General features: G+C 42.7%; 1 protein-coding gene across 2 annotated transcripts in view; it reads left to right on the top strand.

The window, feature by feature from the left end:
* ARHGAP19 (Rho GTPase activating protein 19) overlaps positions 1-24243 on the top strand; it is a 159475-nt gene that overhangs the window by 72108 nt on the left and 63124 nt on the right. The window contains exons 9-12 of one of the 2 annotated variants that reach the window (XM_012000330.1): positions 1583-1681; positions 7342-7452; positions 8004-8082; positions 11077-13732. In XM_012000330.1, the coding sequence (XP_011855720.1) occupies positions 1583-1681; positions 7342-7452; positions 8004-8082; positions 11077-11087 (300 nt within the window). In that variant the 3' untranslated portion in view covers positions 11088-13732. Of the gene's footprint in view, positions 1-1582; positions 1682-7341; positions 7453-8003; positions 8083-11076; positions 13733-24243 lie in introns of those variants that run through there. The other variant, XM_012000320.1, reaches the window with a different exon arrangement.

The following is a 24243-nucleotide window of genomic DNA, read 5'->3' as shown; positions in this document are numbered from 1 at the left end:
TGTTCATGCTATAAACTGGTAGTTAGATCTACTTCTAGAGGTTTGATCTGATTCTAATTCAGTTTTTCAGGCTAAGAACTCTTTATGTGTGGTGTTTTTTTTTTTTTTTTTTTTTTTTTCCTGAGTCTGTTGCCTAGGCTGGAGTGCAGTGGCACAATCATGGCTCACTGCAACCTCAACCTCAGGTGATCATGATCCTCCCACTGCAGCCTCCTGAGTAGCTGAGACTGCAGATGTACACCACCATGCCTGGCTAATTTTTGTATTTTTAGTGGCGTGTACTTTTTAATATGCATTTTAAAAAGGCTCTGGATACACCTTGCTAAATACCCTCCCAGAACATTTTGCCAGGTAACACTCCCCCGAGTTGGATATGAGAGAATTTACCTTACTGTACCCTTGCCAACATCAGGAACGATGCATTTTTACTTGTCCCAATTTATTCAGGAGGGATACTTACTAGCTAAGCTCTTTAGACGTGGCTAATTTTTCTGCTTGCCAAGATAATTAACTTTGAGAACCTCTTGGTAGTTTTATGTAAAAATAATTTTTAACCTCCAGAACTCGAACTGATAAAATTTCCAAATTTTTACAATTCCGAAATTTTCAAAGTATAGTTAGAAAAGGCAGAAGAGGCTGGGTGTGGTGGCCCACGCCCGTAATCCTAGCACTTTGGGAGGCCGAGGTGGGCGGATCACTTGAGGTCAGGAGTTCGAGATCAGCCTGGCCGACACAATGAAACCCCATCTCTACTAAAAATAGAAAAAATTAGCTGAGTGTGGTGGCGCACGCCTGTAATCCCAGCTATTCGTGAGGCTGAGGCATGAGAATTGCTTGAACCTGGGAGGCGGAGGTTGCAGTGAGCTGCAATTGTGCCACTGCACTCCAGCCTGGGCAATAGTGTGAGACTCTTGTCTCCAACAACAACAACCAGAAAAGGCAGAAGAGTAGAAGAGTTAAATGCTATATTATTATTACTTTTTAAGTGGGAAATGAATGGCTAATCAAAGCATTGAATAAGATTATTCAATGCATTGGGTCTTCTCATTTTCCATTTTAGGTACCTCTAGAGAGCTGATGTTGATAGCATTGACAAGTCTGCATTCTGATGTATTTCCTCTGACGATATTGTTGGCCGGCAGTCATGATAGATGTCCATTTAAAGAGTTTTAGTAACTTAAAAAATTTCTGTATGCAATTTATGTTAAATTAGGGACTGTTTTAGATTGTGCCAATAACTCTGTGGTTCCAAGATGCTTTGTTGCAAAAAAGTCTTGGTTAGCAGCTGAGGATCGTGGGTAAATTTCATAAACTCTCCAAGTCTCAGTTTTTTGGTCTGCAAAATAGGGACAGTAATTCTACATTCAAGGAATGTGGCGTGCAGAGCCCCTCAGAGCAATTGAATCCAATTCTTTTGGCATCATCATTTCTGACTTTGTGATTTGCTTGTTGACCTCCTAATCCATCTATGCACAGACTCAGTTTTTCCTGGACTTTTATTTACACTTAGCTATTAGTTGTCACAGAATGCTGTGTCTTGATGGGAAAATATTTATAAAATGTTCTCTATGTTTTCTTTTAGTTTAATAAGCAGTCATTGACCCAGACACCAGGGCGAGAACCTTCTGCTTCCCAGGTACAAAAGAGGGCTCGTTCACGCTCCTTCAGTGGGCTTATTAAGGTAGGTGTGCTGGGCTGTCATTTTCAGCATTGATTTTTAGGAAATATAACAGTGTGATTTTTCTTATGCATAAAAAGTTTTCTTCTGTTTTTGGGGACCCTATAAAGGGCTAATTTATAAGGGGGTGAAGACAAAATGTTGAAAAGCTTTTATATTGCAAAGCGCTTTGCCGTGTTTCACATCAGAGAAGGGGCTCTGTGAAGTGAGGAGTACTAGAAGTAAGGGTCCTTCCTTTTCTTCTGGGGCTGAGGACAGAGTCTGCATTCCTGAGCAGTGTAAGCGGCCTCTTTTGTTTTCTGACCTGCTTCAAGTTACACACTTTTTAATGCAATTTGGTAAACCTGTGGAGAAGTGAGGAAGTTGTGACAGACTAGGGAAACTGTTAGAAAACGGAATTTTCTGATAGACTAGTGAGTTTTGATACCCCAGATTTTTGTGAGCTTAATATTTTTAACAGTTGTACTTTCTTCCATGTATCAAATTCAGTAAAAATCTTGTTTTTAAAACAAATACAAAATATGCTTCCATGTTATTGCTGCTGTCGTGGTGTTTGCAGATTAAATTTACAAGTCTTCAGACTATCGGAACTTGTAGTGAAGGAATATTGCCTTAAGGTGGCAGTAGATAACCTGATCATGGGGTTCAAATTTCCATGCATGAACTAAGGCAAGGTTTTGGTTAACTTGGAGAGAGATTAGTACCATACACTGCTTTTCTTTTCTACTTTTCTTTTTTTTTGTTTTTTTTTTTGGAAGAGATTGCTGCCCCCAAAGCACTGAGTATCCTTTTTTTAATTTATTTTATTTTTTAAATTTTTAGTTCTGGATACATGTGCAGGATTGCAAGTTTGTTATATAGGTAAATATGTGCCATGGTGGTTTACTGCACCTGTCAACCCATCACCTAGGTATGAAGCCCAGCATGCATTAGCAGCTATTTTTATTAAAAAAATTTTTTTTGAAACAGAGTCTCACTGTTGTCACCCAGGCTGGAGTGCAGTGACACAGTCTCGGCTCACTGCAACCTCCCTCTCTTGGGTTCAAGTGATTCTCCTGCCTCAGCTTCCCAAGTAGCTGGGATTACAGGTGCCTGCCACCATACCCGGCTAATTTTTGTCTTTTTAATAGAGAGGGGGTTTCACCATGTTGGCCAGGCTGGTCTGGAACTCCTGACCTCCGGTGATTCGTCCACTTCAGCCTCCCAAATTGCTGGGATTACAGGCATAAGCCATTGCGTCTGGCCAGCTATTTTTCTTAATACTCTCTCTCCCCCAACCACACCCCCCAACAGGCCCCAGTGTGTGTTGTTCCCCTCCCTGTGTCCATGTATTCTCATTGTTTAGCTCCACTTTTTTTTTTTTTTTTTTAGATGGAGGCTCTCTCTCTCACCCAGACTGGAGTGCAGTGGCTTGATCTCGGCTCACTGCAGCCTCCGCCTCCTGGTTTCAAGCCATTTTCCTGCCTCAGCCTCCCAAGTAGCTGGGACTACAGGCGTACACCACCATGACTGGCTCATTTTTGTATTTTTAGTAGGGATGGGGTTTCATCATGTTGGCCAGGCTGGTCTCAAACTCCTGACCTCAAGTGATCCACCCACCTTGGCCTTCCAAAGTGCTGGGATTATAGGCGTGAGCCACCGCACCCGGCCAGCTCCTACTCATAAGTGAGAACATGTGGTGTTTGGTTTTCTGTTCCTGTGTTAGTTTGCTGAGGATAATGATTTCGTTTTATTTTGATTTTTTGGTGTTTTGCCCTGCTTTTCTTTTAAAAATTGTTATTAAGATCTATAATTCCAGCCACATAAGGAGCTCTTTGCTTAAAATTTAAAATTTTTGCCCTAAAAATAAATAACTTGTAATATTTATTTTTTTATTTTTGAGACAGTGTCTTGCTCTGTTGCCCAGGCTGAAGTACAAGTGGCACTATCGTGGCTTATTGCAGCTTTGATCTCCTGGGCACTCAGCTATCCTCCTTCTTCAGCCTCCCAAGTAGCTGGGACCACAAGTGCATGCCGTCAGGCCTGGCTGATTTTTAAATATTTGTAGAGATGGGGTCTTGCTGTGTTGCTGGTCTTTTTTGTTTCAAGACAGAGTCTCTCTGTGTCTCAGGCTGGCGTGCAGTGGTGTGATCTCAGCTCACTGCAACCTCTACCTCTGGGGTTCAAGCGATTCTTCCACCTCAGCCTCCCGAGTAGCTGGGATTATAGGTGCCCACTACCATGCCTGGTTAATTTTTTGTATTTTTAGTAGAGATGGGGTTTCACCATGTTGGCCAGCCTGGTCTTGAACTCCTGGCCTCAGGTAATCTGCCCGCTTCGGCCTCCCAAAGTGCTGAGATTACAGGCATGAGTCACCATGCACAGCCTGTGTTGCTGATCTTGAATTTCTGGGCTCAAGCGATCCTCCTGCTTTGGCCCCCTAAAGTGCTGAGATTACAGATGTGAGCCACTGTGTCTGTAATTTTTTTTTTTTTTTTTTAAGGTACAGCTGTTAGCATTTACAAATTCATCTTACTGTAATTTTGGTCCTAGTTATAATTTATAGATATCTAGAATTCACTCTCAATCCTGACCTGGGGCCAGTAGCTTCTAGGACATTAGGCTTAGTTGACACCAAAATTTCCTTTGCCATCTACAGAGTGAAAAGGCAACCCCTGGATTGGGAGAAAATATTTGCAAATCATATGTATGATTAGGGGTTAATATCCGTAATAATCTAAATAACTCCTGTAACTCAACACAGCAAAAACAACCTCATTAAAAAGTGGGCAAAGGCCAGGCATGGTGGATCACGCCTGTAATCCCAGCACTTTGGGAGGCTGAGGTGGGCAGATCATGAGGTCAGGAGATTAAGACCATACTGGCTAACACGGTGAAACTCCATCTCTACTAAAAATACAAAAAATTAGCCGGGCATGTTGGCACGTGCCTGTAGTCCCAGCTGCTCTGGAGGCTGAGGCAGGAGAATCGTTTAAACCCAGGAGGCGGAGGTTGCAGTAAGCCGAGATTGCGCCACTGTACTTCTGCCTGGGTGATAGAGCGAGACTTCATCTCCCAAAAAAAAAAAAAAAAAAAAAAAAAGGAATAAAATAGACATTTCTCCAGAGAAGATGTACAGATGGCCAAGAAGTACATGAAAAGATGTTCAACATTACTAATCATTAGGGAAATGTAAATCAAAACCACAAGTAGATACCACTTCACACCCACTAGGATGGCTATTATAAAAAAAAAATAACAAAATAACAAATGTTGATGAGGATGTGGAGAAATTGGAATCCCTGTGCACTGTTGATAGGAATGTAAAATGGAGCAGCTACTGTGGAAAACAGTATTGCAGTTCCTAAAAAATTTAAAGAGAATGACCTTATCATCCAGCAATGCTACTCCCGGTATATACCCAAAAGAATCGAAAGCAGGGTCTTGAGGCAATATTCGTACACCCGTCTTCATAGCAGCATTATTCACAATAGCCAAAAGGGAGAAGCAACCCAGCTGTCTATTGACCGATTAATGAATAACAAAACTTGAATATACAGATAATGGAACATTATTTGTCCTTAAAAAGGAAGGAAATTCTGACATATTCTACAATATGCATGAATCTTGAAGACATTATGCTAAGAGAAATAATCCAGTCATAAAAGGAAAATTACTGTATGATTCCACTGAGGTACCTATGAGTCAGGTTCGTAGAGACAGAAAGTAGAGAAGATGGTTGGTTGTCAGGGGAGCTAAGAGTATGAAGAGAATGAGGAAATATTATTTAATGGGTACAGTGTTTCTGTTTGGGAGGATGAGAAAGTTCTGAAGATGGATGATGGTGATGATTGCACAACACTATGAAGATACTTAATACCACTGAACTGTATACTTAAACATGGTTAAAATAGGGGCCGGGCGCGGTGGCTCACACCTGTAGTCCCAGCACTTTGGGAGGCCGAGGCGGGTGGATCACAACGTCAGGAGATCGAGACCATCTGGCTAACACAGTGAAACCCCATCTCTACTAAAAATACAAAAAATTAGCCGGGCGTGGTGGCAGGCGCGTGTAGTCCTAGCTACTCGGGAGGCTGAGACAGGAGAGTGTCGTGAACCTGGGAGGCAGAGCTTGCAGTGAGCCAAGATCGCGCCACTGCACTCCAGTGTGGGTGACAGAGCACGACTCAGTCTCAAAAAAAAAAGATTAAAATAGTACATTTTATGTTATGTTTCTTTTATCCCATTAAAAAAAAAATCTCTTAGCTAGAATCCTAAAAGTGCATTTACCTGCTTATTCAGGGCTAGTAAAATGAACATCCTTAGTTTATTCTCATTTTTTTCTTCTCATTTGGAAGAATCTATCATTCCCTCTGACTTCCCAGTAATAGAGATGATTGATAATCAGAAAGGTTATAGTCAGATAAATGTTTCTCTATGTGTTAGTCTTTTTTTTTTTGTGAGACACAGTCTCACTGTGTTGCACGGGCTGGAGTGCAGTAGCATGATCTCAGCTCACTGCAACTTCCGCTTCCCGGGTTCAAGTGATTCTCATGCCTCAGCCTCCCGAGTAGCTGGGATTACAGGCATGCACCACTCTGCCCAATTAATTTTTGTATTTTTAGTAGAGACAGTATTTCACCATGTTGGCCAGGCTGGTCTTAAACTCCTGGTCTCAAGTGATTCACCTGCCTCAGCCTCCCAAAGTGCTGAGATTATAGGTGTGAGCCACCGCTCCTGGCCTAAAATATTATTTTTAACTTGTGTTTTCCCTCAGCCTTATCAAGGTATAATTGACCATCTAGCCTGTCTCGATCCCTTTTTTGGCTAGAGATTTTTCCTGTAGAACTCCTCTCATGTAAATTATTTATTAAATCAGAATGTTCTGAATATTGCTGCTGATATTTATAATGTAGGGTTTAATGTTCTAGTTTTGATATGTTCTTTTTTTGGAATTCAAATTTATTCTCTAAGGGAAAAAAAGAAAGATTTCTCCAAAGATGGTAGAATTGTCACTGTTGGCGGTTATGTAAACTACATCATTTCTAAGCTGTTCAGAGATGAAAGAGCTTTTAGTCTTGCTCTGAATGTCAGTATAGTCATGTGACCCCCTTAAGAAGGACTCTACCTTCTTGTCGCTATATTAAGAACTCTTATAGAATGTCTCCAAATGTTCCAGTCCTGTGTGAGTAAATGACAGGGAGGAAGAAGTGCCTTAGAGAAGAGCCAGCCTAAGTATCCCTTAGTGGTGAGTAGGGGGGAGGGACTTTTTAAATAGTTGCGAGAGACAGCACATCTTTGGAGAAAAAATTATATGATGAATAACTGGTGTTTCTATATTGTGAGTTAACTGGTCTCAGAAGCACACTGTAATTGACCTATATTAGCTTGTTTAAATCCACTATAAAGTTGCTTCTAACCTTTCAGCCCTTTTAAATGTGGAAGAAAAGTGATCACTTAAACAAAAGTAATGATTTGGGGTTTTTTTGGTAACATACTTTGGCCTCTCTTGTGTAAGATGGCCTGAGAGGGTCCATACAGAGTTATCAGAATGCTGAGATTTTTTTAACCCAAGGACATTACAGTTTTGAAGGCTAGTATACAGTTTTGAAAGCTATCCTAGCCTTCACCACTATTGATACAGTAGGTGTTTATAAATCAAATGTTTTCTGTTCTTAAATCAGCGGAAGGTCCTGGGAAATCAGATGATGTCAGAAAAGAAAAAGAGGAACCCCACTCCAGAATCTGTGGCCATTGGTGAATTGAAGGGAGCCAGCAAAGAAAATAGGAACTCAGTAAGACACTGTTCTTTGGACTGTCTGTCTGTGTGTATATATTTGTAGAAAAGAGGAAAATTGATATACTGTCATCTGTTTTTCTGTGTTTCTTTGGGCCATTCAAATGGCTTTTTCTCAGTCCTTTCGTTTATGCTACCTTCTTTCTGTTGGTTTTCATTGATTCATTCAACAAACACACATTTTGAGTTCAAGAAGGATATCACTAGTCACAAGCAGATGAGTAATACAGTACAATAGCTCCTTAAACAAGTGCTGGAGGAAGCAGTTAGTTCTTACTGGGAGATTCCACAGGTGACAGGTGACATTTGAGCCACAGGTGACAGGTGACATTTGAGGTCTACATTACCTGTGGGGTGGTGCTTCAAGATATCCTAGGCATGCCTACTTCATTAAGCCAGCAGTAAATCAGTTAAGATTAATGAGATATAAATATGTCAGTCTCACAAAAACTCTTCACATTGAAATTAAACAAATAATTCATTTAGTAAAGTCTCTCTATAGGAATGCCATTAGAACATTGAAACCACTGTACAATTTTCTTATTACAGTTATTTTCTGGCTCTCCAGCTGTCACGATGACACCAACAAGATTGAAGTGGTCTGAAGGGAAGAAAGAGGGGAAAAAAGGTACTAATTGTACTTACTCTCTGTTCTTACTAAATGTAATTCCTTTCTGCATGTAGTCAGTAGCATTTGTTTGAATTCCCAGGATAGTACATTTGTAGTCAGAAGTGACATAAAAATTGCAAGACCACGTCCTTGCCCTTGAGTTCATACCCCAGGTGGTTATTGAACCATCTACTCAGCATTGTCTTGGGTGCTAAGGGGTAGAGCTGTGAACACAGACCTACATGGTCCCTGTGTTCTTGTACAGACAGGACACATGGGGAAAATACCTTAAGAATACTTGCGAAGCAAATTAAAAACAAGTGTAAATGGATTTGTGGAACCAACTTCAACAGTGCTGGGAGCATGCTTATGGAATAGTTAGGTTCCTTTTCTGTGTAGGCTAGCCCTAATTAGTGAAGCTTTCCAGATCAACAGCTCGTGCCTAAGAATCCTGGACGTCATATCGTACAGCATATTTTGGGGGCTATTTAGGACAAAGAGGACTGTTTAATGCTGGGACTGCTGATAGTCCCAGGCTCTTCTGGTGAAAGGCTGCTGTGCCTTCCTCTGAAGGAGCCAAGTGGGCCAGTGGAAAGGCTGTGAGATTTGTGGTTAGTCCTGATGGGAGCTATCATTCCTCTGACCCAGGAAAACCACTCATTCTCTCTGAATCCAAGTTTTCTCCTCTGAAAATGAGGATAAAAGTTACATCTACTTCATAGATTTATTAATTTATTATGAGGCTCAATTGAAATAATGTTTTGGCAGCACACTGTCATTGTTAAAGCATTAACAAGTGGTTATAGTTGTTACTATAGAAAACGGGCTGAAACCTGGTCTTGTTATATAAGGCTCATGTGGCAGCTGAAGTGAGTCTGGTTTGACATGATCGTTTTATCGCTGGGACATGAGCATAATTACTATTTGAGACATCAGCAATAGAAAGAGAACAAAAGCCTAATCCTTTTGGATAAATTCTTTTCTGGAAAATTAGATTTCAGTATATTATTCTTACTTATCCTTGAATGAATTATCTAAACTCTCTTTTCTTTCCTGCTTGCTTCTGTCTTCTATGCTGGGCTGTCTAATTGAGACAAGATGGGTGTTTGAGTTTTTTGTGTCTAAATATTTCTGTATGTCCGTGAATCAAAACCAAGCATAAGTTATTTTTGAAGGCTACATTGTTTTATATCAGTTACACCTTTTGTTGCTTTCATTTTTGAAAGACATCTGGAAATAATATCTTTCTGTATTGACAACTCTACCTTGGAAATAAAGACATTTTTTAAAAACCAGTTTAATATTTCACCAGTAAGCTTTAGAGCAGGGATTCTTGACCTTGTCATCTGTGGACTTCCTAAATGGTCTAATAAAGTTCTCGGTATTGTTGATGGAATCTTTTATGTAGGTATATATGTGTGTTTTTCTGGGGGAGAGAATATATAGTTCTAATTAGATTCTCAAAAATATTAGTAGTTCAGAGAAGTCGAGATAACAAATGGCCCTCAATTGGATCAGGCAATGGCACTTTCACTTTACTGTCTCCTGGTCACTTCCTCTCTCTGGAAATGCCTTCCTGGTGTTATGATGCTATATTATTCTCTTTCTCCTTCTTCCTCTTTAATTCTTTTCCTTGTCTGCAGTGGCTTACTGTTGTTTGCCTATTCCACTACATCTTTATTTTTTTCAACACTCTATCTTAAGTTCTCTGCTCTTTTCTGCTCTTGCTTCTCCTGCCTCTTTGCAGCTTGGTCTCCTTCCACTGCTCAGCTCTGCTTTCTGTGTGATAACTACTTCCAGCCTGGCAACTCCAGGTCTGAACTCTCTTCAGACATTGGCAGTCTCCAAGCCCACAGATCCAGGTGCCTGCCATATATTTCTTTTACACAACAATGAATACACAACCCCAGAGTTTTTGATAGTGATGTTTATAATAAAGGAAAATATTCTTTGAAGAAGATAATGACATTTTATTACTATGATCAACAACATAATCCAAAAAGACTTTTATTTAGTACAGGATTTCTCAACCTTGGCGCACTACTGACATGTTGGTTCAGATAATGCTTTGTGGCGGGAGCTGCCATATGCATTGTATGATGAGCAGCCTTCCTGGCCCCTACCCTGTAGATGCTGGGAGCATTCTTCCCCCCGTTGTGATAAGTAAAAGTGCTTCTAGGCATTGCCAAATGTCCCATGGGGGTGAGAAGGCAAAGTCACCTTCACATGAGAACTACTGATTTAGCACCTACTTATTAATGGCCATTAGTTTCAGTAGTCAAAATCTTACCCATTCTTCAAAGTCTAGCCTAAATCTCACCTCCTCTTTGAAACTTTCTCTGGCTAATGCAGCTAGATATAATATTTTTTCCTTTGAACTTATTAATGCTACAAAAATATTGACAGTATGATTTACTATATTTACTTCACATGTGTTGTCTTATCTCTGTAACTAGTTTCTCTTCTAGAAGACAAACGTCAGACTTAGTGTATTTGTGGCCTTCTGTCTCCTGTTCTTCTCTTCCTCTGAAAAATGACAGTGCCTTGTGCTGAGTTGACTTTTAGTAAACATTCACTGTTGAGAGGGGTAGTGGTGGTAGGAGCATGAGTTCTGCATTCAGCTGGGCTTGGGTTCCATTCCCAGTTTTGCTGCTTGATAGCTATTAGTCCTCGGGCAAGTGAACTGTGTAGGCTGTGGATTCTTCCTCTGTAAAATGGTAGGAGTAGTACCTCATATACTGGTTATTGTGAGGATAAATAATGTACATAAATAACTTAGAGCAGCACAAAATATGCACTTATTCTTAGCTGTTATAGCCATTAAGATGATTTAATGAACGAGATTATGTCAGGCAGATGTTTATTTGACAGAGTCACAAATTCTTAATTAAACTCATTAGCCCTCAGTTTGGAGAAGATACTAAGTGTAGACCCTGTGGCTTCTGAATGGGATGTTTGCAAAAAGAAATATTTAAGAACATGTCTAATGCTCTTGTTTTTCCTTCAACCTAGGATTTCTCTGAAGGATCCAGAGTTGTCTCCTATGGTCCATGCAGAATTTTCTCTTTAGTGGACAAGGTGTTACTCCTGCCCACAGCAAAGCTTGGACTTGCAGCTTGCTTGCTGCATTTTGAATTGTCAAGGCCAACTAATACCGTGACCCAACTGATACCTCTAATCCCACTCACTGGATGATGTTTGTAAGCTGTGCCTTCTGAGAGAGTGCTTAGGCTCTCTCTCTCTTTTTTAATATTATGGGGAAACCACTAACTGTCCAACCAGCTTATATAGCACAGTAAGGTGGGCTTCAGTGCTCATTCAATGGGTTTAGGCAGATTCCACTTTTGAAAAAAATATGAGATGTGTGCTCAACTGCCAGTAATTTTTGAAAAAGCACTGTCAGTCCTAGTGGCTTGATGTTATTTTTTAATGGATATTTTGGGTTTTTCTCTGTTTTGATAGTGTTGGGTATTTGGTTGTTTTTGTTTATTTCTTTGTTTTAAAAGCCATGCTTTTGGATGGGCTCTAAGCTAGATGCCTTTCCCTTGTTTTCACTTTGAGCGTTGGGAAAACTCTTTATTTTATGAGGCTGTATTCCTCAATACCTAATTTGTGTCCAAAGAATTTATAGCTTTTCTGGACATTTTTTATTATTTCTTGGGTCTGACACCAGAGTATTTGACCTGCAGTATTGAAAAAGAGAATTCAGAATGATACAATATTTTAACAAATCTTAATTATTAAACTCTTTTCCTTCCTTCTTTCCATCCATTTCTCCCTCCCTTGTCCATCTCTTTCTCTTTCCCTTTCCTCAGTGATGTCATAATAATTGTGTTTTGCTGAACTTGTTACCTTCATTCAATTTCCTCTTGACTAAAACATCTCTGGTGCCAACGTAATACTTCTGAACCAAATCACTGTGACTCAAGAAAAGTCACTGACAGCATAGTAGAAGTTTGCTAAAATATTTATATGTCGGGGAAGCTCTGGAGTGTGCCTAGGAGGGGCTGGCTGCCTTTATGTCCCAGGATGAGTCTTTATGGGTGGGATTATATTGCACCCTCTCAGGGTGCAGGCTAGACCGTCTCCTGAGAACGAGTTAGAATCCGAAAAAAGAAGCCAGCAGCAGCCTCTGCAGGGTTGACACGATTTAAAGGAGAGAATGTTCTTATTTGGAAGCAACTGTGGCTTATCACCAGTGTTCAAGGAGTATTACTGTGCCGCCCTCTCCTTGTCAGAAGGGGCACAGGTGGTAATTTGGAGATGAGGCCAGAGCTTCTGGTTTTTGGACTTGGTGTGTTCACATATGTTGGATGGAGCAGTGGCATGGCTTCGACCTAGTATGAACTGGTGTCTGCCCAGAGAGCAGCACGTGGCAGGGGAGAATGCTCAGGTTTGTGCCTGGCTCTGTGGAGCTGTATAACCCTTCTCACCCTGTGGGTTCGAGCCGAGTCAGGCCACTATGGGGAAGCAGTTGCCCCACAAAATGTGGTTTGCTGACCTATTTCTAAACTGTTGAATATGCTGCACCATTGCCGAAATGAAAGATGACTCTGGGGGAGCAGAGTTTGGCCTTGTGCCCAGCTGGCAGCCCTCTCTGCCAGCCTGTCTGCTGCTTTTGCTGCTGTAACAGCAATAGTGGAGAAAAATGTAAAATTTGGTCTTCCAGCTTAATAGAGTGTGAACAATAGATGGTTAGGAAAACAAAACTGCTTAGAAGCCCCTTTCTCTAGAGTAGTTTTATGTCATTTTTAAAAACACATATTAGCAAATTCATTTGCGTAGGTTTCTATTAAATATTTGACTTTTTTTTCTTATTAAGAAAATGAAATCCCTTACACCAGATAGCAGTTAATTCAAACAGAAAACCCTTTTGGTATCACCAAATTGAAATGGTGTTCTTCCTTAACTCTTCCTTCTTTCCTTTATTTGTTTAGATGTGCTTCATCCTGAAGTGGTGCTGTGGTCTGTTAAACAGGGCTGGCATCAGGTAGAGGGAGCAGAGTGGTGACCTGATAGCTCCTTGTCATTGTGTTAGTTTTTGGTTCTATTTAAGGGAAGTAGCTGAGATTGAGACGGATGTAGATGCTCTTTGGGTGAACGGAATCAGAAAGCAAGGGTTGTGTTCTGGGGTGAGGGTCGCGAGAGAGATATTTATCACATGCACATGCGTTTATATAGCTGGTCTCCTTGGGCAGTTTGTGTGTGTTTGTTTATTTATTGAGGATGTTTTCCCTTGCTTTAGGGGTTTATAGGTCATTTTTCTTAATAGAAGCTGTGATTGACTTAGAATCCAAATTTGAGGAGTAAGCAGCATAACCTTCTACCTTGTAATATGTAACTATTCTAATCCTGTGGAATCTTACAGAAAACACAGACAAAACCCCTTTTATCATTTGCCACAGAAGCTGCTGTCTCCCTTCTGATTTGGTGGGCAGGTATTGTTTTTGAGCCAGTATTTAACAGAGTTTTTTAATCTATAAGATTGTTTTTGAATCCATTTCATTGTGTTTGTTTTTCATGTTGGAACAATCTCTTTGAGAGTGCCTCTTCTTGTGGTTTTTACAACTTCATTTCTTTCTGGGGTCACCTGTGATGGGCTTTGATGTGGTGTCAATATGGGCCGTTGTGTTTGTGCCAGGATACACATATTAAACTGTAGGCCACCTTCCTGGTCCAGACTGTACTGTGTGAACCCCACTGACTGAACTGGTGAGAACCGTAGGTGTTGGAGTTTATCACCTTTTACAATGATAAACTTTTGCATTGGGACCAATGAATGTGGTGTGGAAAACCCTGCCAGCAGTGAAAGAGCATCAGGAGATACTGACTCTTCCTGAGTGCCAAAATAGGAGCAGGTAATGAATTGTAACCAAAACTACAGTTGATCCTCCACAAAAGAAAGTTCTTTACCCAGAATGTCCTTCCAGAGTCGTTCAGGAAGGATAAGGGAACACCCTTGGGAAATGGGCTAGTGGAGGGCTGTTGACTACAGTGACACCTGGGTGCTCCAGAGGTCTGTTCTGTTAACCTAGAACAGAACAGTCGATCCTAGAGTGTCAGAACAGAGCCATTCTCTCCTCCTGAGTAGGAATGTTTCTGTTCAGCTTCCCTCACAGGAGCCTGTGTTAGCATACAGTTGAAAATACTGCCTTCTAGGAGAACCTGTGGTCATTGGGAATGTGCCCCACCGTGACTGGCCATGCAACCGGGTGATTTTTAGAAATAGATGTCTCTAGACTCTGTCTTCTTTCCTACAAGGCCTCATACAGATGCTTGAGGCTAATGGCCCCCATTCTGAGGTCATTTTTGTGTAGAACTCCTTTCCCCAGGAGAGAACCTTATCTCTGCCCTCCTTTACCCTGAAACCTTCAAACAGAAGATAGGACCTAGATCTAAACCTAGATACTAGCATTTTGTGGGCTTGTCTAGAATTTGGGGAAGATTTGGGTTCCTAAGATGCACAGGCTTTTTACACCAGTGTTGATTAACTCAACTAAAACTCACTGTAGGAGGTTAGCTTCCCTAGACAGCTAATGCTAAGATCTTCTACCAGCACAGAGTTGACAGAAGCAGGCCAGCGAGGAGATGTGGGACATAATAGCCTGAGTGCTTGGGTTACCATGGAGACTGGAGTGTGTGAGGCCATAGCCTATGCTAAAGAGCCATGGAGCCCTCCCCTGGCCATGTCTGGGGACAGATAGAACCTGTGGGGGGAAATATTCCCTCACCCCAGGGTTCTTTCTGCAGAGCAAGTGTTGTCTTTGTCCTATCCCTGAGCTTGCTCAACAAGAGAAACAAGGTTTCTTAACTGTTTTGTTTAAAGTTTTCATTCTTATTTGACTATATGTGTGTAATTGTAAAGAAACGATCCTATGCATTGTCTTTCTTTTATATTCTTGTAATATTCTGAAATTAAAATTGTTTTGTTTCATATCCAGAGGTTTGACTGGTCTATTAGTTCACATTTTGACTGCTGATTTTGAAGAGAGCTTTTCTTTTGTTCTGAGGAAAGTGAAGCCCCTAGAAAGGCTCCTCTTTGGCTTGTTTTTAGCTGGGTGGGTGGGTTCGGGAGGAACGGGGTTTTTGGCTGATAAGAAGTATGATTTGGAGCCTCCAGGATCCTGAGCTTCCTAATTTCCCATGACTGAGTCTAGAATGCTTCACATGGGTTTCAGTTTCTCACATAATTTTTATTTCTTCATTTAAAAAATAAGGAGTGATGGTTACAATAACAGGAAAACCTAGATGAGGTTTTCATTTGAGGCAGGAAGGTGTGTTTAGACAGCTCAGGTTGAAATGTTCCTGCTGCTGTCTTAGTGGGCTTGGGCTGCTTTAACAGAACACCATAGACTAGGTGGCTTCTCAACATAAAAAATGTGCGTCTTACAGTTCTGCAGTCTGGGGAGTCCAAGAACATGGCGCCAGCAGATTGGGTGTCTGCTGAGGGTGCACTCCCTGGTTCACAGATAGCCATCTTCACTGTAACCTCACATGGTGGAAGGGATGAGGGATCTTTCTGGAGCTTCTTTTAGAGGAGCACTAATCCTATTCATGAGGGCCCTGCCAAAGACACTCCCAAAGACCCCTCCTCCCAAAGACCCTACCTCCTAATATCATCACATTGGAGATTAGGTTTCAAAAGTAATTTGTGGGAATACAAACATTCAGTCTATAGCTGCTGCTTTTTTTTTTTTTTTGGAGATAGCATCTTACTCTGTCACCCAGGCTGAAGTGTAGTGGTGTGATCTTGGCTCACTGCATCCTCCGCCTTTGAGGCTCAGGTGATCCTCCCACCTCAGCCTCCCAAGTGGCTGGGGCTACAGGTGCGTGCCACCACACCCAGCTAATTTTGTATTTTTTGTAGAGAAGGGGTTTTGCCATGTTGGCCAGGCTGGTCTTGAACTCCTGGACTCAAGTGATTTTCCCCGTCTCAGCCTCCCAAAGTGCTGGGATTACAGGCGTGAGCCACTGTACCCGGCCTGTGGCTGTGATTTATTAGGTATGTGACTTTGGGTATGTCCCTGAATCTCCTGTCGCCTCATCTGTAAGGTGGGGAGAATGGTATCCATCTCAATAACAAGGATCTGGCACGGAGGATTTGAATCTAAGGTCTGTGATTATGCTTCAGGACAATGGTTTGCCCCTGTAATTCGATGTAAAATTTTGTGTACATTTGCATTTTTCTAGGGGAGAGATTTCATAACTTCTACAAGAATCTCAGAGGAATCCTTGATGATTAAAATACTGAGAATCACTAGCCTTACACAGTGCTGGCAGATGGCAATTATTCATTAAAGGTTAATTCTCTTTCTCTCTGCCAAGGATAAATTTTATAATCAGCAGGTCATTGATGCTGACATAGCTACTTTGATGACAAAGGTGTTATTTAAATCCTGAATAGAAATAAAACACTCTACAGTTGTCTTTACTTTGTTACCTACCCACACATTCCTCTTTTGCCATGTTAGCTTCTGAGGCGCTATTCAGAGCTACTTGTCCCTCTCTCCTCAGCCCCCAAGGACCAACTCCTATTACTCACTGTGAAGAAAGGAGCCAGGTCCTTGAAAATGAAGCATGGAGAGACTCTTAAAGTTACATGTGGGAAACTGGGTGATGCCAAGAAAAGGGAGTGGCAGGGGCAAGAGAGACATTTTGAAAAACAGGAAGAGGACCAAAATGCTGAGTATGGTACTGAGCACATAATCATTAATCACTGAATTGTAGAAAGGACTGAAGAGGTAGACATGCATTAAATAGTGGAAAGGGGCCAGGCACAGTGGCTCACAACTGTAATCCCAGCACTTTGGGAGGCTGAGGCGGGGGGATCATCTGAGGTCAGGAGTTCGAGACCAGCTTGGCCAACATGGTGAAACCCGATTTCTACTAAAAATACAAAAATTAGCCGGGCATGGTGGCACACACCTGTAATCCCAGCTACTTGGGATGCTGAGGCAGGAGAGTCGCTTGAACCCAGGAGGCGGAGGTTGCAGTGAGCCAAGATTGTGCCACTGCACTCCAGCCTGGGTGAAGACTATCTCCAAAAAAAAAAAAAAAAAAAAAAGTGGAAAGGGAAGATAGAAAACCAGAAATGTGTAGAGTTTTCCTCTCAGTCCCCCTTCCTGGTGGGCTAGTTCCATTACCTTTGCCTGCTATGTGGGCTGCCTGTATTCCTACCTGTATTCCTGATTTTGAGGGGTTCATGGAATGGGAATGGTGAAGACTGCTGAACCCCAGGCCAGAGGGTATGGTGTAGAGGACGTCATGCTTGCTGAGATGCTTCAAGGCCCAGCCTCTTGATTTTCACTATTAAAAAAAAAAGGAAGAAAAATTGAAGTTGAGCAATGACTATGTCTTGGTTCAGGTTGATCATTAATATCTAATCCTTTATCATCAGTGTCCAGTGCCCAGATCCTGAGTGTTCTATCCTAGAATCCGGGTTAGGGTGAGTAGCTGGGGCCACTGGTGTCATGCTAGCTGTCCTCTTTTATTCTCAGAAATAGGTTGTTTTTATTTCCAATGCCTTAGTATTGAGGAATGCTTAATTCAATTGAACCGTATCTGTGGGCAAAAGAGAAAAGAAACAGGCTAAAAATCATGAGCCCCAGGGGCAAAGAAACCAAAAAAGTGAGGCCAGTGCACTAGAAAAGAGCTGCAGTTCAAGCTAACAAGGTACACAGTTGACCCTCGGACAGTGCTGGGGTTAGAGGCGCCGGCCCCCATACAGTCAAAATCCACATATGACTTTTGACTTCCCCAAAACGTAACTACTAATAGCCCTATGGGTAACATAAAGTCAATTAACACAAGCTTTGTATGTTACATGTATTTCTTTTTTTTTTTTTTTTTTTGAGACGGAGTCTTGCTCTGTCCCTGAGGCTGGAGTGCAGTGGCGTGATCTCGGCTCACTGCAGGCTCCGCCTCCCGGGATCATGCCATTCTCCTGCCTCAGCCTCCTGAGTAGCTGGGACTACAGGTGCCCACCACCGTGCCCGGCTAATTTTTTTTGTATTTTTAGTAGTGATGGGGTTTCACCGTGGTCTCGATCTCCTGACCTTGTGATCCGCCCGCCTCAGCCTCCCAAAGTGCTGGGATTACAGGCGTGAGCCACTGCGCCTGACCACATGTATTTCATATAGTATTCTTATAATAAAGTAAGTTAGAGAAAACAAAGAGTTAAGAAAATCTTAAGGAAGGGAAAATATATTTACTATTCATTAAGTGGAAGTGGATTGTTGTAAAGGCCTTCATCCTCATCATCTTCACATTGAGTAGGTTGAGGAGGAAAAGGAGGGGTTGGTCTTACTATCTCAGGAGTGGCAGAGATGGAAGAAAATCTGCTTGTAAGAGGACCTGTGGAGTTCAAACCCATGTTCTTCAACTGTACATGGTCCAGGGCATATACACACACACACACACACACACACACACACACACACACACACACACACCCAGCCTTGGGGGCTTTCCACATGGACACAGCTGGGGCTCTCTTGACTCATGGCAATTGCAAATTTAAGGTTGCAGTTGAGGCCAGGCACCATGGCTCACACCTGTAATCCCAGCACTTTGGGAGGCTGAGGCAGGCAGATCACTTAAGCTCAGGAGTTCGAGACCAACCTGGGCAACATGGTGAAACCCTGTCTGTACTAAAAATACACATACACACACACACACACACACACACACACACACACACACAAATAGCTGGGCGTGGTGGTGTGTGCCTGTGGTCCCAGCTACCCGGGAGGCTGAGGTGGAAGGATCACTTGGGCCCAGGAGGCGGAGGCTGCAGTGAGCCAAGATCATGCCACTGCACTCCAGCCTGGGTGACAGAGTGAGACCTTGTCTTTTTTTTTTTTGCTGGAGTGCAGTGGCCGGATCTCGCTCACTGCAAGCTCCGCCTCCCGGGTTCACGCCATTCTCCTGCCTCAGCCTCCCGAGCAGCTGGGACTACAGGCGCCCGCCACCTCGCCCGGCTAGTTTTTTTGTATTTTTTTAGTAGAGATGGGGTTTCACGGGGTTAGCAAGGATGGTCTCGATCTCCTGACCTCGTGATCCGCCCGTCTCGGCCTCCCAAAGTGCTGGGATTACAGGCTTGAGCCACCGCGCCCGGCCGACCTTGTCTTAAAAAAAAAAAAAAAGCTTGCAGTTAAGATCAGCTCAGAGGGGAAAAGAATAGCCCTCAAAGGAAAAATGTGAATGTGATATACATAGATATATTCTAAACATTATATCTAATTATAAAGAATGAATCACAAAATTAAGCATCTTAAATATAGGCATGAAAAAATAACCCTCAACCAGGAAGCTGCAGCTCTATCCGATTGCATCATTTGAGAACCAAGAAAAGCAAGTCAGCACACTAAACATGAGAGAAGCAGAGGTTATTCCTCTGATGGGGTTCAATATTATTCATTTCCTTTCTTCCCTCCTTTCTTTCATTCTTTTTTTTTTTTTTTTTTTTTTTTTTTTTAGAGATGGGGGTCTCAATATGTTACCCAGGCTGGAGACAGGAGTTCAATGGTTATTCGGTGGCTAGTTCAGGTTCTGATCACACCCATGAATAGCCACTTCTGGGTGCAAGTGATCCTCCTCGCTCAGCCCCCTGAGTAGCTGGGACTACAGGCACATGCCACCATGCCCAGCAATATTCTGTTCATTTTTATAGTTGTGTTAAGGAAGGTCCTTATATGAGAAGATTCTATCTAGAGGACTGAAACTGTTGCAGTGGAAACACTATCCTTTTTAGAAAGTGGCATTCTTTGGAAGATATATCCAACCTCAATCTCTCCCATTGGGGTTGTGTTGTATTTGATGAGCTAGGAAATTTCAACCAAAAAGCAAACATCAGTTCCACTAAAAAAATCTCATTTGTGTTTTATTTGCCCTCAGCTCAATTAAAAAAACTAAGAATTATTTACTAGTCATTCTCTACATAATCACATTTCTTAGTCTCATGTTAGAAGCTTCTAGAAACAAGAGGCTGTGGTTTCATTCAACTAAGTTCCATTGGTTCACTTGAAGGGCTGAACATAGTAATTCAGACCCACATGACATTCACAGTGGATGGTGAAAATGGGTTTGATGGTTGGTGCCAGAGGAAGGAAACCACACCAGGAACCACAGCCATGGAGTCTGGATTCAGTTACTTTGTCTACATGAGAATATATGAAAACTAAGTATTAGGTTGGTACAAAAGTAATCGTGGCATTTTAATGGCAAAAGCCACAATTACTTTTGCACCGACCTATTATACAATCTTGCTAAGTTTCAATTTACTTAACTGTAAAATACAGATAATAACAACCACTCTACTTCTCCATATAATGTACTCTGAAATCCAGATGAGATCATGTATTAAAAAGAGCTTTATAAATTGTAAATCCCTGTGGAATGTGTACTTGTGGGAAAATAGCCTAAGAAAGTTCTCAAAAACCAGTATAGCTTTTTACCCCATTTGAAGTTGTTAACATCCTAGAGTCTACTGTGTGTCCAGCCTGAATGAAAAGACATTTCTTGACACTAAAAAATTAATGAAAATTGTGAGCCCAGAAGCCATTGCTCAGCACTCATGTTCAGAAGTGGGGATCGCTGAAGGGAGCCCCTTCTGCTCACTTACTTCCCTTTTTCCAGCAGGGCCTCTAAGGAGTTCAAATTTCTTGTGAATGAAAACTAATTTATTGAGTATTTACTATCTACTGAACTCAGTGCTAGCCAATTAATTCCTTGTCTCATTACACTCAGACATCTCTGTGAGGTAGTGTATTAGTCTGTTTTCACACTGCTATAAAGAAGTACCTGAGACTGGGTAATTTATAAGGAAAGGAGGTTTAATTGACTCACAGTTCTGCATGGCTGGGGAGGCCTCAGGAAACACAATTATGACGGAAGGCAAAGGGGAAGCAAGGCATGTCTTACATGGCAGCAGAGCAGGGTGGCAGAAGGGGACTGCCGCACACTTTTAAACCATCAGATCTTGGCTGGGTGTGGTTGCTTATGCCTGTAATCCCAGCACTCTGGAAGACCAAGATGGGCAAATCATCTGAGGTCAGAGTTTGAGACCATCTGGGCCAACATGGTGAAACCCTGTCTCTATTGAAAATCCAAAAATTAGCCGGGCATGGTGGTGCACACCTGTAATCCCAGCTAGCCGGGAGGCTGAGGCACAAGAATCACTTGAACCTGGGAGGTGGAGGTTGCAGTGAGCTGAGATCACGCTGCTGTACTCCAGCCTGGGCAATAGAGCAAGGCTCTGTCTCAAAAAAATAAAAATAAAAAAATAAATAATCAGATCTCCCTCACTATCAGGAGAACAGCATGGGGGAAATGACCCCCAAGATCCAGTCACCTCCCACCATGTCCTGCCCCTGACCTGTGGGGTTACAGTTGGACATGAGATTTGGGTGGGGACACAAAGCCAAACCATATCAGGCACTGTTATCTCCAACTGTATAGAAGACACATATGAATAGTTTGATAACGTATGTTGTCAGCTACAAAGAAACACAGCTGACAAAGTGGCCAAGCTAACATCCAGCGCTAATGGACTCTCAAAACTGTGGTCTTAGGCAGGGGTTACACACCCCAATATCTATAGGAGCCAGGAAGGTCATGTAAGGTAATGGAACCTCAAGCACTTCAAGATATTTAAAAACACCATGGAAGCCAAACCTGACCCCTCTGCGGCCTGCGTTTGGCCCAGGAGCCCAGCTGGCATCCTCTGCATGGCGCTGGGCTGCTTCGCTTCTGGCTGCTTCCTGGTCTGCACAGGACACTCCCAGAGCTTCTCAGTGCTGGCTCCGAGAGGACAGCAAGAAGCGTGCCTTCCGGGAAGAGGAGAAATGGCATTCGGACGCAGGAGGACATCTGCTCACCCCGCCAGCACTCCCCACTCCCCGCAGGAACTGCTTGGGGAGGGTCTGTCCTCATTTCTCTGCTCTTCTGCATGCCCTGCCCAATGTTTTCGTCTCTGGCCATAGGTGGATATTAAGCACTGGAAATGTGGCCCATCTGAACTGAGATGTGCCGTGTGAAATACCGGAATTCGAAGATGTAGGAAGAAAAAAGAAATGTAAAAATATCTTGATAATTTTTTACATTGATGACATGTTGAAATGAGATTTTGAATATGTTGGGTTAATAAAATGTATCATTAAAATGAATTCAACCTGTTTCTTTTAACCTTTTTAATGTGGCTACTAACTAGAAAACATAAAATTACACATATGGCTCATGTTATATCGTGATTGTCCCAGAACCTCTGGGCCTCTGATCCTATGCTGTCCTTTCTCCTCAACAACCTACTCCACCAGAACCCATGGCCACATCTTTTTTTCCTTTAGTTAGTCCTTAGTCCACTTTGGGGAGGAGAAGCAGGGAGGGCTGGTCAGAGGACAGGACAAACACTAAAAATGTCACCCCACCCCCATAAGATACTACCCTGGTCATACAGACCCACCAAGTCTTTCTGCTCAGGTTAGAGGCCTTGGGCCAGAGCCTTCTGCCTCTTCGATGAAGAGCCATGGGGATTTACTGGACATTTAATGACCCAGTGATCCAGGCTTTAATAAGTACTTTGATGTAACCAAAATTGGCCATTAAGGAGAGGTCTTATATTGTAGCCCCTTCTTAAACACCTGCCGTATGCGCTGTGTGACAGGACCCAGGAAGAGGAGAATGGAGAGGAGAGACATGGCCTTCTTTCTGGTCCCTGCTTCCCTCTTCCATGGGAGCGTGAAAACCTACTCTTTCCACATGGGGAGGAATATAGAACCATCTGGTGTGGAGGAAAAGGGGATATATTTAGTCTGAAGCAAATCTTTAGCAGAGACATAGAATCAAAGACGGTCATAGCTATTTGGGACCTTAGAGACAATGGATCCCAGTGGTTTCGGATGGGTTCATGCACCACCGCCAGGGTTACTGTGAGGAGGGGAAGGGCGTCAGAAGTATAGCACCTGATTCTCCACATCCTCTTCAGCCAGGGAGCTCCCTTGTACTGGTTTAGGGTAAGATTTTGTTTAAATAAGTGGCTTGAAAATCATTGAACTAGCCCATAAACCATGTGTTAGAGAAACAGTTTTGGGAAGATGGCAACTTAGGCCCAAGCTGATGCATTAGTGAGGGGCAGTGTGGGGGACTTGAGTCTATCTCTTTTAAAATCAACTCTATTAAGCATATAGTTTGATACTTTTTTCTTTTTTTTTGAGACTGAGTCTCACTCTGCCGCCCAAGCTGGAGTGCAGTGGTGCAGTCTCGGTTCACTGCAGCCTCCTCGCCTCCCGGTTTCAAGCGATTCTCGTCCCTCAACCTCCTGAGTAGGTGGGATTACAGGGAAGCGCCACCATGCCTAGCTAATTTTTGCATTTTTAGTAGAGATGGGGGTTTCACCATGTTGGCAAGGCTGGTCTTGAACTCCTGACCTCTAGTGATCTGCCCGCCTTGGCCTCCCAAAGTGCTGGGATTACAGGTATGAGCCATCGCACCCGGCCAGTTTGATAAGTTTTGACAAATATATACATCTCTGTAACCACCACCCCAATTAAGATGTACATTTCCGTCACTCCAGAAAGTTCTCTCATGCCACTTTGCGGTCAGTTCCCATGCCCCTGCCCCGGGCTACCAGTGATTTCATTTCCATCACTGGAGAGAGCTTTTGTTATTAAACCCACCCTTAACTCACGGTTGGTGTGCTGACCATGCCTCCCACTCTCTGACTGAGCCTGTGTTTCCGGGCGTTCTGATATGGACAAGGGAGGATGCTTGTGACATGTTTCTGGGAGCAATAGCAGGAATGAGAAGACCCGCTCTGGCTTATGGGAACCTGAGTTCCTTGAAGGCCAGGGCTGTTCTTTATATTCTGTTTCCGCACTGCCTAGTACAATGCCTGGCACGCACGAGGCCTTTGGTGAGGGTGGAAAAGTAAGGTGCAAGGGTGGGTGGGCGGAGGCCTGGAAAGATGTGTACAGGAGGTCCAGGGACACTTCCTGGAGCTGCTACTTAGAGACGAGTTACTTAAGGACTGGGGCTTGGGGCGCTGTGGGGCAGAGGCGGATGTTTTGAGGGCTGAGTTCATTCGTTCCATGTGTGTTTATTGAGTTGGGGATGTTTCACAGGCATGTGTGTTTATTGAGTTGGGGATGTTTCACAGGCATGTGTGTTTATTGAGTTGGGGAT

This window comes from Mandrillus leucophaeus, unplaced genomic scaffold (assembly GCF_000951045.1).
Source record: "Mandrillus leucophaeus isolate KB7577 unplaced genomic scaffold, Mleu.le_1.0 Scaffold117, whole genome shotgun sequence".
NCBI classification, from domain to species: domain Eukaryota; kingdom Metazoa; phylum Chordata; class Mammalia; order Primates; family Cercopithecidae; genus Mandrillus; species Mandrillus leucophaeus.
The sequence above is the reverse complement of the archived record's forward strand: the minus strand, read 5'-3'. Positions and strand labels throughout refer to the sequence as shown.